The sequence below is a fragment of the Rhinatrema bivittatum genome, chromosome 4 (genome assembly GCF_901001135.1).
Source record: "Rhinatrema bivittatum chromosome 4, aRhiBiv1.1, whole genome shotgun sequence".
NCBI classification, from domain to species: domain Eukaryota; kingdom Metazoa; phylum Chordata; class Amphibia; order Gymnophiona; family Rhinatrematidae; genus Rhinatrema; species Rhinatrema bivittatum.
In genome coordinates this window covers 328,133,892-328,147,487 of record NC_042618.1, presented here as the reverse complement: position 1 = coordinate 328,147,487, position 13,596 = coordinate 328,133,892, and the positions used below count along the sequence as shown (strand labels likewise).

Here is a 13,596-nt window from a genome sequence, read left to right as displayed (position 1 = left end):
TCAACCTCCTACTCATAAGTCTCCCATATCTTGGGACATTAATGTTGTCTTAGAAAAGCTTATGTGACCAATCCTTCGGTTTGTCACTAGATGGCCTTAGGTCCCTTACCATCTAGACTAGAATCAGCATGGGATTTTCCATTCTTTGTCTCTCCACTGAGCTGACTGCATTGGCTATCCCAGGGGCAAAAAGCAGAGTTAGAGAAGTATAGTGTGTGGTTAGTATGAGTTAGAGGTTGAGGAATAAGGACCTGTTTTTGTTTTCTCCCTGCTGAGTTGGGCCTATTAACTCAGCTTGGTATTCTTGTTTTATTTAGAGGAGATTCCTTCTCCGTACACTCCCTGTCTGAGAGGGTCTGCCTCCCTTTTGTAGAGTGAAGGGTTTTGGTAGTTTTTAATAAGTTTTCTTACTCTGAGGAACACGCTGTGCCTTGGGAAAGGAGCAACCCCCTCCAGTCCTGAGAGCAGGGGCTGGAGATCTATGAGCCACCCCCTCTGCTCCCTAGAGGAAGCAGGACCAGTGACATCACTACCCAGCATGAGATTTTGGATAGAGACTTCTGGATTTTTCCCCCTGTATTCGTGTGGAGGTTTTTTTCCACCCCTTTGCGGTGAACTAATCTGGAACATCTGGCCTCTCAGAGGTCCTTCAAGGTTGTACCATTAAGCCTTGGGAGACTCTCAATCGGATCTCCACTCCAAAGGGATCAGGACCCAGACTGGGGCTTCAGACTGAACTTTAAATGCAGGTAGGATCTTTTCGTGACATGGGGTCCCCCACTAGGTTTCTTCCTCTATTGGGCTGTTCCACAGAGGAGTGTAAGCAGTGGCAAGCTCTCTCCCTGGAGCTGGAGAGATTGATACCAGAATCCCAGCAGAGACTCCGTGTAAATAGTTCAACTTTACAGTTTCATTTGCTAAATGTTTGTGGGACAGTGATTGATCTTTTGGAAATAATCAGTAAATATGATTGGAACACCCAGTCTGAGCCCAACCTGTCTGTCCTTGAAGAGAAAACCACATCAGAAAGATATACACACACTATAGAAGGGACTCCATCACCTGGACCACAGAGGATTTCCTCTTTTCCCATAGAAAGAGCTCACTTCCTAGGAAGGAGTGGAAGGATGGCAAGAACAGCCCCGACTTATAAATACTTTTATGGCCCGAGGGGAACAAACAAAACCTAGCAAAGGGCTACACTTATGTTCCACTATTTGAACCTTTGTAAAAATGTTTCTTTGAAACTCAAATCAACCCTGTTCAATAAGTTAAGGATACTTGGGAGACAGTTAAGATCAGCTGGTGATAAGTTGATGTCCATACCATCCATACAAGAGTATAAGCTGCACATCACATATATTAAAGGATTCTCAAATGTAGCTCATGTTATGGAATGCTGTGCCATTAAATCTGTGTATTGAAATGAATATAAAGTGTTTTTTTAAAAAAATAAACGCTTTTATAGAGGCATATTGAGTTTAGCAAGGGAATTTTTAATTTATTTTGTTTTTATTTTATTGATTTATATTATGTGATATATATTTTGAGTTTATTTATTTAGGATTATGAATTGTAAACCGCAATCTATTTTTTGGAACTTGGCGGTATATAAAAAAAACAAGACACAAAATGACGTAAATCTCTTGCCAAGCCTCCCCTTCCTTGTGTCAAGAGTACTTTTCTCCAATTGATGCCTAGTAATTTAACCAGATCTTAATCGTTTACCTGTGGTCTTAATAGACCTACTATGTCTTATAATTTTGGTTAGGGTTAAATTTGCACTTATTTGTCTAAGATTACTAATACATAATTTTCTAAAACAGTTTTTTAGTTTATAAAATATTTTTCTATCTATTAAGTGTGTATTTTATAAAGAATTCTATTGTCTTAGCTACTAAAGACAGACCAACTAAAAATAAATTACCTGAAGTATATACTATGGTATTACTAATTAAGTTCCTGAACTTTACTTAAGTGTTTTGATTCCACAAATGACTAAATTCATTTAAATTACTTCTTTGTATTACTCTGACAACCAGTGGCAAGTTATTCTGTGTAATCTAACCCCCTAAATAGTGGGTTAATCTATAACGTTAGAAGGTAAGGTTAGGGTAGTTGGCAGGGGAGCCCTTTCCCTTCTTCTCTTTCTAAACCTAAGCAGTAAAAATACCCAAGAAACAAAAAAGCAATGTAAAATGGTATTTTTTTCAAAAATAAAAAGAACAAAAGCAATTAAGAAAAAAAGTCCCCTTTAAAATAGTCTCAGCAGTTGAATTCAAATGCCAGATCAACAAACGCCGTTGAACTACAAAGGCTTTGAGAGACTTTCCCTTTCAACTACTAAATCCAAAGGTTCAACAAAACATTAGAGCAAGGCAACTCCTTCGTATCTACTCTTTTTAAACCTAAGCAGTAAAAATACCCATAAAAAAAAAGCAATTCAAACTCTTTTAAAAAAATCTTTCAAAAATAAAAAGAACAAACTATTTCCTGAAGTTGCTCCTGAGTTTACCCCCTCAGAACCTCATATCATGATGCCTTATTCTGGAACGTCCTTTCCATTGAAAAAGGATTACTTCTTGCATTATTAATACCTTTCAGGATTCATCTGTGAAAGTTGGTACTTTTAACTTTGCCTGAATTTTCTTATTTCTAGTTGACCTGGAATTAGTGGTGTGCTATCAGATTTCACTTTTACTTGATGACTAGGTTTCTTTACCATAACCATGGTAAAGAAATCTCTAAATCTTGGTACCTGAAATGCATTTTGGAAGGGCTAACACTCAATTTGCTTGGTTTCCTATTTGTTTTTTTTATTACAATAGTTTGTTTCATTTAAAACCAGTTGACCTCAATCTTAAAGTTGCTTTACTAACATATTTGGTGTGTGCTGTAATACATAAATTCTACATTAAACACAATTATCGAGTGTCATGCTGCATGTGAACAGGGATTCTGTTGCTCAATAATGAATTACCATTGTTATCCAATATTATGTATAAGTCTTAGGAAAATCACAGTCCTAAATTTATCGGGTAAAGTTACGCGCATAACTTTATCCATGGATGTTCAGCGGGAAATGTATGCAGACATTTCCTGCTGAATATCTGGGAAAAGTTATGTGCTTAACTTTTTACCCGGATAAATTTGGCGCTCACCGGCTTGCTGAGTATTGACCTCCTTATCTTTTTTTTTCAAATTTAGTTTGTATTGTTCATTGAAAACTCATCTGTGCAAAATTGTTCAAGATATGGTTGCTGAAAATGGACCAGTTGGAGTAATTGCATAGTTACTTACTGGCGTTTTATGTACATATTTTGTTTCAGCTCTTTTATTTTAAACAAGTTTGTGGGCATAGAGTAAGTCTCACCCACAGACTTTCCTGAACATCATGATAAATCTTCTTATCTTTGTCTTCCCGCCCATCTGAAATGAAATATTTAACTAGTTGGACCTTGCAGTTTTGGAACTATTGAATCTGATTCAGTTGAAAATCTTTACTCATTTGCCAGTATATGAAGTGAATGTAAATATAAATGCAGTCTAATTTTAAACCGAGTGACACAAACCTTTCTTGGAAATGTATATCCTGCAGATAAACTGACTTGGCCTTTTCCAGAAATTACATTTGTCTACTGGGTAGGATTCCAGGTGGCAAATATTTTTGAATTGGTTCTCTAGGCCCTGAGATTTTATTTTTTTTTAATGTAGAATCCAACCCAGGGGTCAGTGGCTGAGACTTGTCTCAAACCTAATCAAACCCTCACCCCCTTCTGATTGCCCCTAGGTTAAAGAGCTGGGGAGAGGGGGATTCCCTCTGAGGTCTTCCATAGCTCCTTTGAGGCTGTCTTACCTTAATGTGTCATTGCACTATGTTGGTAGAAGCATGCAGCCAACAGCCTTATCACCCTTCCCCCTACCACCTTCCTCCCCAGTAACTGTACCTGAGTGGATTGCCTCCATGCTTCATCTATCCCTGTGGCCCAGGTCCCCAACAGTCTTCCTCTTTCAATTTCCTCCATCCTGTCATCACCCAGTAGAGTTCTCTATCATCCTCCACTGTCCACAGCAGTCTCCCTTTCAAACTCCCTACCCTGTCTGAAGTGTGTCTCTCAGCCTCCCAGCAATGCCCCTTTCCCCAGCTAGCCAACCAGCTCTCCCCTCCCACTCAGTTGTCTTGATGAACTCCCAGACTTCAGCTAGTCACCTTTCCCCCTTTCACCTTGCTGTCGGCTAAGGCTGCTGCTTGTTCCCTTAACCATTGAAATAGACTCCTCTCTAGTTGGGATTTCCATGCAATGCAGGAATTTCCATGCAGCCTAAAATATCATGAGATTGCAAGACTAGGGCAGGAGTTTCTTACACTGCATTGCTGCAAACTCATTGAGAACTAGAAGAAGCCCCTGTTTTGATGATGAAGACCAGAATTAAGACTTTGGGGGTTATGAAAATCCCAGGCACCATGGCAACAAGAAATGTCCCTGGGGTGCATGGAAATGTTATGCCCCCAATGGTTTTTTTTCAGCCTTAGCACCAAAACAGAGGCTTCTTTTTTTAATTGGCACCACATGGCTTTTAGTAGGTTTGAGCTTCACAATGTAAGAATTCCCATGCTGATTTGGGGGTTTCAAATCCCACATAGTGCTGACTAGAAGAAAGCTCCTGTTTCTACAACTAAGGCTATGGGATTTGTCATGTTCTGTTCTAGAACCTGATTCAAAAATGTTGCATGGTATTTTATTACTTATTAGTTGGAAATGTCTGATTCCAACAATCTGGTTAGCTACTCGTTTTTCCAATGAGTAGATTCCTAGTGTGCAGCCAAGTATAATGTTTGAAGTGGTCTTGAGGGAGCAATTCTCTTTTTCTCGTACATAGCTAGTGAGCTTTTTCTATCAACAAGCAGTGCTGAATTAGCCATGACGTGAGTGGCATCATCTGATAGCATTGAACAGACAGTACTCTCCTAGCTCATAGAGCTTTTGCTCCACGGAACATGTATGGGAGTTTCACGTAGGTGTTTCCTTGTGAGCCCCTTAATCTTTTTTTGTCAGAGTATTAGCATGGATATGTACTCTACATTTTTCTTTATCTCTTGGAATTTTCAGTTTTCTAACATTGCTCCGCTACCTTAGCATCCTCAAAACAGCACTTTTCAGTGCTATCTTAAAAAAACAAACAGCAACTTCATAGATGTCTGGTTCTAAGAAGCCCAACATCAGTGGCTTCAAAGATTGTGTACGTGGTAGGAAAATGTCTGTCAATGATGAACATGATAGAGGTTACTGGTGATTGGACCGAACCATGACTAGTCCAACTGCTGTCACTGTGGTTGGATGTCTCTGTGCTCTCAGAAGTCCAGAGCCTGGAAGAAGTGCATAGGTCGCTCTCTCAAGAGCCACAGCTGTTTCTCCTCTCAGAGCTTCTTTGTGCTCCCTGCGTGCTGAGTTGAGCAAGAGTTCCTTGAGTAAGCCTCCTTTTTGGAGCAGGTCTGGGCCCCTTTACCTTGTCGAGGTCAAGTAAGCAGAAAAAATGCCATTCTCAGTCATCGGTAAGCTCTTCATGTGCGTTGTGGGACTTGGCCTAGTAAAAAGAAGCACCACTCCTCAGCCAGTGGCACAACTGGCGTTGAAGCACAGAGTTTCAGCACAGATGCTACTGTCTATGCATATAGCATTGGCGCACCGTCAGTGTACCAATCATCAGCACAGCAAGGGCTGATGCCATCAATCGACACATTGAACGTTGACTGACTATGCGTCCTCCTTCAACACCTTGATCCTCAGAACAAGAATCCCAACCAATCAGTAGCACCAAGGCACTGGGCCTCGGTGCTACTGATGCAGCTTTTCATTAAATCATCAGTTCCTTCCATGCACTTGATGGCAGGTGCAAAGGGAGATATGCTTCACTTACTTCCTCCTATTGCAAAGCTACTGGAGCAAAGCCTGTGTATGGACATACCAGATCCCATCTGCTCTATGGGTGCCCTTAAAGTTGAATTTTAAAAGCCCTACACACGCCAAAGCTGGGAGATAGGCGCAGACATCGTGCCCGCGTGCATGGCACAGATTTTAAAAGGTGCATGACTACATGTGTATCTCCCGGTATGCGCACAAATATTTTTTCTTAAAAAGGGGCAGGGCATGGGTGTTCCAGGATTTTTAAATGAAATCTGCGCATAAATACTTAGTGCACAAGCGTGTGCCAGGATCCCCCTACCGCATAACTTTACTTCTGCTATGAATGGCGTTTAAGTTGTAAAATAAAAGAAATCTAGGCTAGTCAGGGTTTTAAAGGTTGCTGCTGACAGGGTAAAATGGAAGTCATTTAGCTAGGGGCGTTAGGAAGTCCTATCCTTTACCTGGGCGAACTTGGAACGAACTGGGAAAAGTGGTAACTGCATTGGCATGCATATCTCTTAAAATCCCCCCACTTTACACAGTAGAGGCGACATTCGTGCATAAGTGCACGCGGCCATATAAAATTGTGCACATATGTATGCGCATACAGCCTATTTTATACCATGCATGCATATATGCGCATAGGTTATTAAATTGGCCGTGTCCGTTAGCATGAGCCGGCATACGTGTGCACCTGCACAGTTGTTTAAAAGTTACCGTCTTAATTTCTAACCAGCCCCTGGGACAAATTTTGCAAAATCCAGTGGGTTTACAAGAAGATTCTATCTCAGTCTATGAAGAGAATGTTCCAACCCCGCCCTAACCCCCGGTGCCTGCCAGAGGGCATGGCAATCCTTGATCCAAGTGGCAGAGTTTCTTTAACTCCCTGGTAGCTAAAGACAAGGACACGCTTCAACCTGTCCTTTCCAGAATGTCTGATGTGCTCTCTCAAGAGGAAGACTCTTTCCAGAGTGTTCCATCAGACACCCCCACCCCTGCTCGCAAGATTGTTCAAGGTCTTGTCACTTTTTTGCAACAGAGTTCAGCCAGTTGGAGGATGTTCACCAGAGATACTCTCCTTCAAGGTGACACAGGACTCCTCCTTGGTTGCCTACTTTATCATTGGGGCCCTGGATTTGTGTCCCCTCTCCCCTTGGATCAGAGGAAGGATTGACTGGAATCCCCTCCAACCCCCTACCTGAACCTCCAGAACACTAGTTTCTACTTCTCTTATTCCAAGTATCTAAATAAGTTGGGTAGGATGTTGGGAGTTAATGTACGTAAGGACAGAGATCCCCACACGAAAGACTGCCTTCTCCAGATTCTAGACTAGAGGTTCTCAACCTTTTTCCCATCGTGACACACCTGACAGACACTGCTCATTACAATTCACGGCGGAAATAAAATAAAGGCCCAGTATTTTTATTGTTGAGAATGACATAAGGGAAAGATAAGTACTCTGAACAGAAATTGCATAAATAAATAAATCCCATACCAAAACAGCACCAATTTCCAGCACTCAAGCAGTAACCACCTTACCTAAGAAAAGGCAACACTGAAAATATTACACCAGGCCATAAGATACCAATACACCTTCTATAAGGAAAATAGAACAAGCCAGGCTGCTATAGAGCCCTACACCGAAAATACACGCCAGCAGAATACCTCACCTCAGTCACATGTACGGGACCCTCACCTAACAAAGAATAAAGAGACCATAAAGTATAACTAGAAGCATACAGACAAAAACTGAATTGGAAACTGCAACAAACCAGTCTCTCTGTTTGCAGTGTAACAGGGGGAAAAAAAGAAACATCGCCAGTCCTCATAAAACAAATCAAAAAATATAAAATCAATAGCAGTAAAACCATACTAACAAAAAAACAGATTCTTTCAAAAAAGCTGATGAATGGAATATCCAGTAATTAAAAACTCATATAAAAAAATTTCTAGATACCAATAAAATACTTCAAAATAGCAGAAACAAAGACCCAATATTGAAAAATAAGGATAAAAGTCTTGTTCTGCATACCTGGGAATGTTTAATATCCAGGTGCCCTGAGCTTGTTTTGAATTAGCAGGAAGAGGGATGGTTTGCTAGCAACTTTCTCCTGTCTGTCACACTGGCTCTCAATCACACACACATACACATGCTCTCTCGCTTACATGGGCTCTCAGTCGCTCATATATACACATGCTTTTTCTCTCTCACTTATGTAGGCTCTTAAGCACGTATTTTCACACGTGCTATCTTTCACACTTACACACAGGTTTTCAGTCACACTTAGATACATGCTGTCTCTCTCACCACTCTCATCCACACACTTACATACATTCTTTCTCTTACTTACACACAGGCTCTCAATCACATACTCTCACCTATGCCAGCTCTCAAATCACACACAGACACACATGCTCTCTTTTGGGCTCTTAATCATACATACACTTGATCTCTCTCACACAAAGGATCTCAATCACACACCCACTCTTTCACACAAATAGGTTTTCAATCACAAACTTACACATACCAGGTTCTCAATCATACTTGCATTCATGCTCTCTTACACGCACTCTCCTTCAGAAACAGGCTTTCCATACACACACATACAGGCTCTCAATCACACACTTACATTCATGCTATTTCACATACACACATGGGATCTCACACACATGCTTGCTCATTCACTCACTCTCTCCCCCCACCAAACTAGTGGCAGCAGCAGCCTCCTACACTTTCGGCCCTCGCAGCCTCGAGAAAGGAGACCCATCAGCTGCGGGGCTGACAGTGCTCCTTTTTTGCTGTGCGCCGCGCTACTCATTCTTCAGGTTTCATCTCTCTTCTCTTCTTCCCATGTGTGTGGCCGCTGCACTTCACTTCCTCTTCTGGACTGCAGGGGACAGGAAGAAGAGACCATGCTGGTGCTGCTGACTCCAGCTCTCCTGCTGCATTCCGCCAGGGCTATCAGCATTTTAAGTCCGGGCGGAGGACCTATTTTGCTGGGGCAGGGGGAGCATCGGAAGTCAGGGAAATGTGGCGTCACACTGGCTGAGAACTGTTGTTCTTGTCACCCCAGCAGAGCTGGCAACCATTCCAATCTATTTGATCCTGCAAGAATTACAAACCAGAATGTGGGAGAATCCTATTTCCTATGCCCCAGTATCCAGTAAGTTAGAGCTATAGAATCCATAAAACTCAAGGATTCAGGGTTGTACAGCTACCTCACCAATCAGTTATAGTGGAGTCTGTGTTAAAGCAAACAAAGAAAACAAGAATGTTCTCCAGCACTCCTAGGGAAAGATTGCAGGCTGTTGGACAATTTTGGAAGAAAGATGTTAGAGTTCCATGCTTAATGGTTTTAATTCCATTCACCAGCTTTATATGGTGCAATACTTATATGATTACATTCAAAAACTGAAGCTGCAGCATGTCTCAGTTGACAGCAACTCTGCATATGTGGAAGAATGTATATGCCATCTTATTTGTTCAGTGTACGAAGTGTTTGATGTGGTGATCTGCTCCTCCTCAGCTTACATTAAAGCATACTGAATAGCTTGCTTAAGGGCGAGCGGTTTGCATGTCATTTTCCATGATAACCTAAAATTTATTTATTTAGAAGCTTTTCTATACCGATATTAGTGGGAAACATCATATCTGTTTACATCAAACTGAAGGTAGAAATTACATAAAACAGGAAAGGGGGAAGGGATTGCAGTGACTGAAACTAGAGAACTAACTCAAGGAAGGCGAGAAATAGAAGCTGCAGAAAAATACCATAACATGAATAAATGTAAAAATAACGTGATACACAGGCTTTCACAGCCAGGCACGCGCACACACACACAAGCAGGCTTCTAATCTCTCAGGCACGTACACAAGCAAGCTCCCAGTTTCTCTCACATAGGCACACACAAGCGCTCTCCTCTCACTCATACAAGCTCGTATGCTCTCTCCTCGCGCTCACCTACGAGCTCTATCTCCTCTATATATTTTTCTATGCTGTCTCTCCTTTGGGTGTGCAAGTGGCAGCAGTTACCTCCTTGAACCCATGCAGCATCACTCACGTGCGCGCACACATTCTCACATATGGTATTACTCACACGCATCAAACTCTCACACATGGTATTACTCACACACACCACTTCTCACATACACTACAATTCACACTCACACAAGCTCTTACACTGTCTCTCTCCCCCCCCCCCCCCCCAATGTGCATTTTGCTGGTGGCAGCAGTCTCTTTGCCCTGCTGCCGATGCCAGAGCCATATTCTCTTCAACTTGTGGATCAACTTTGCTACCTTCTCTCATAGGCCGTGTGGCCTGGGCCTGACAAGGCAATGTTCTCTCTTTGGCTGTGCAGCCCAGGCCCAACCCGACAACATTCTGTCTTTAGTGACAGGCCTGGGCCCAACTTGGCAACATTTTGTCTTTGGCTGCCTGGCCTGGACTCCGCCAGGATGGCTCAGGCCTGACCCAGCAATCTTTTCTTGAGCCACACAGCTGGGCCCAATGCAGCAATCTTCTGTCTTCAGCTGCAAGGCCTAGACCCACTTGGCAGCCTTCTTTCTTCAGCCCAGGCCCAGCTAGGATTGAAAAAAATAGCAGGGCTGCTGAGACTCGAACTTAAGAGTTGGGGCTCAGGCCCCGTGTGTCTGATGCTAATGAATCCCCTGCTGCAGTGCACGCTACCATAGGAGAAAGAAGAGGGGAAGAGAGGCCACCGTGACACAGTGAATCTTGCTGTGGCACACCAGTGTGCCGCAGCAGTGGTTGAGAAGCTGTGTAATAAGGGCTCAAATTAGCTCTGAATAAAAGACCTCAAATCAATAATCCATTGCCTGAGTAAATAACCAAGGTTTTACAGCTTTCCTAAATTTTAAATAATTCAACTCGGGACATACATTGTTTAATTGGCTAGAAGACTATAATGCATGTTATGTGCTAGTAGACCTCCAGATTACAGTCAAGGCTTATCAACTGAGAGCCATGGCTGTATCAATGGTTTGTCTGTGAGTTGTGCTTATTGAAGACATCTGCCAAGCTGCACCTTGGTTGTCAATGCAAACCTTCACATCCCATTACTGTCTGGACAATCTATCAAGAAGTGACAGTAAAGTTGGACAAGCAGTTTTGCATAGCCTGTTCACCCAGTAGTTCACGCTCTACTGTGGGTTCTGGATTGCTTATTCAGTAAATGCTCCACTGCAACTCTTAGCTTAGGACTCCCCATTTATCATGGTAATTCAGCTCTGATGACAGAGAAAGCGAGTTGCTTATCATAAATTGTGTTCTACATAGGATGAATTAGCCATACTAAATACCCATCCGCCTCCCTGGAGAGTCGACTACCTAGCTAGAATATGTTCTAAAATTGACAGGGCTCACAAGGCAACACCTGCATGGGAACTCGCATACGCTCAGAGCAAAATCTCTGAGCTAGGAGAAGGGTCTGCTTGGTGCTGTCATACAATGTCACCCATGTTTCATGGATAATTTATTGTGCTGTCTGTTGAACACAGTTTACAGTAAGCAAATGTGCTTTACAAGGTATTGCTGCTTTAAATGGCAGTGAGGAAGCTTTTGTGGGATGCAGTTTTGCATTTCAAGAGTTTTATACCATGCACATGTCTGTTTATATTTCTAACTAGACGGATACTTGGAGTAGGCTGTTTGCTGTATAATTTGGGATCTGAAGAGAGAAATAACCATAATGTGAGAACATAATAAACATGCAACAAAGAATTCAATGGACAAAATACCTTGACCCTGATTGATCTAGGGATTTTCTCATCTCCCCTCTCCCCCCCCCGCCCCCCCAAAAGCTTCCTTTGTGAAAGATCCTAAAAATACTGAATTTTTTAAATGTTTGCTACTGATGGGTATTAACAAAAACCTTTTTTTTTTTCCAATACACCAGGGCAGTAAATGGTTTTGACCAAGGACCGCTTACAGGAATAGGATCCACAAGGCCACCATCTCCTCCAGGCATGCTTCCTCTGAGCGTATAACGCTATATTTGAAATAAGCCTTTTCTCAAGTGGACCAGGGAAAATGCTTCTACTTCAGTTCTATTCACTTGAGCTGAACTTGGGACTGCACGTCACAGTATAGCAGCAGCAGCCTGCCTGTCACCACTGAAAAGACTCCTCACAGCATCTGCTTCACTCTTGTTCACAAGTTTTATTTTGTCTATTTACTCTAGTGTTTAATTTATCAGAGTTCCATGATATGCATGGGGGTCACATGGCCTGAGAGGAACGTATCCTCTTGGTGTGGGATACAGAAGATTCTCCACCCTAAAAAGAAGAATTTTTATTTAAATGTCATAGATTTCACTTACACATGTAGTATTTTAAATATCAGTGGAAGGCATCCTGCATTTTTCTTCCTGAAAAAGTTGTACGTTTTAGGGAATCCTGTCCTCGAAGGTGGTCAGAACTGGCTTGCTTATTTAAAAACTTACCTTGAAGCCACTATACATTGTTTATTTTTAGCCATCAAAACTCTTGTTTGTGTTAAACAGTGTTCAGCTAATCTATGTAAATATAGAAAATTTAGTTTTTACAGTGTCATGGGTTTTTCTGTGACTGGGTCACTTGTACATTAATATCTTTCAGGCTTTGTATTTGTAGGATCTCTCTGTATATGTGCCTCAGTCTTGGTGGATTTTGAAAAACCTCTTCCAAGAATGTTATGTTGATACAAAAATCTGTACAGTATATGTAATATATTTCATTAATTCATTTTGGCTTTTTTGGAGTTGGCTGATCCATCTACCAGGCTTGTCCATGTATACAGAAGGCCAGAAGATCACCTCATTATTTGAGACTTTTTTTTTAATCCTTTGGTTACTTCCATGCTGCATTGACTGTTTACATTTTTGTTTTATTGTACATACAGTACATCTCTAAACATAATACTTTTGCCTAAGATATTTGTACATAATTGGGCTTTGTAGTTTTATTTATTCAAAATCCTATATGGCATGTTCAATGACTAAAGGTAGTGTATCATACCTCAGTTGACACAGGATAACCCACTATCATGACGTGGAATTGGCAGTCTGAAACGGTGAATGTTTTCAAAAATAAAGATCTTTTAATGGGAAACTGTGGATTTTGCAAATAAATAAGGAAGGTTCGGAATTTTATATTGACTTGAAAATCATTTAAAAGAAAAGCCCTCTGTTTAGCTTTGTTTCTGCAGAATGAAAGAAAATGTGTCGTATTAGTTCATGCTTTGTTCCCAGCACAAACTAATCTTGATTTATAAGAAACATTTCAGAATGACTTCCTAAACAGCATGCCTGTTTTTCTTTTAAAAATTAAGCTTGTCAAATGCTTTAACATTGTTTTTGTAGTCCATTTGAGATGCATTTTATTTCCTCCATTGCATAAACTTGAGGTGTTCTATAGAGGGAGGGTCATTATTTTCTTTTTGTTGCTTGCCATCATTGTAATCTGCTCTTGATCTCACCTTCCAGACGGAAAACACCCAAGTAACATTTGGAATCTAGGTTTTCAACTCATTTCACTCCTTAGGATTCCTGATGGATAGCCCCAATCAGATTGAGCAGTTCTCTATATCTAATCATGCAGAATCAAGATACTCTGTTTCATCCCAACAGTCTAAATCATTTCTGTTTGTTCCTTGGATTCTCCAGTGAAAGTTGTTCAGGTTCTTCTGGCTT

General features: G+C 41.4%; 1 protein-coding gene across 5 annotated transcripts in view; it reads left to right on the top strand.

The window, feature by feature from the left end:
- Positions 1 to 13,056, top strand: part of NDEL1 (nudE neurodevelopment protein 1 like 1) — a 129,594-nt gene extending 116,538 nt beyond the window's left edge. For all 5 annotated transcript variants that reach the window (XM_029600349.1, XM_029600347.1, XM_029600344.1 and 2 more), the window contains one exon: positions 11,824 to 13,056. In XM_029600349.1, the coding sequence (XP_029456209.1) occupies positions 11,824 to 11,914 (91 nt within the window). In that variant the 3' untranslated portion in view covers positions 11,915 to 13,056. The remainder of the gene's footprint in view (positions 1 to 11,823) is intronic.
- The last annotated feature ends 540 nt before the right edge of the window (positions 13,057 to 13,596 follow it).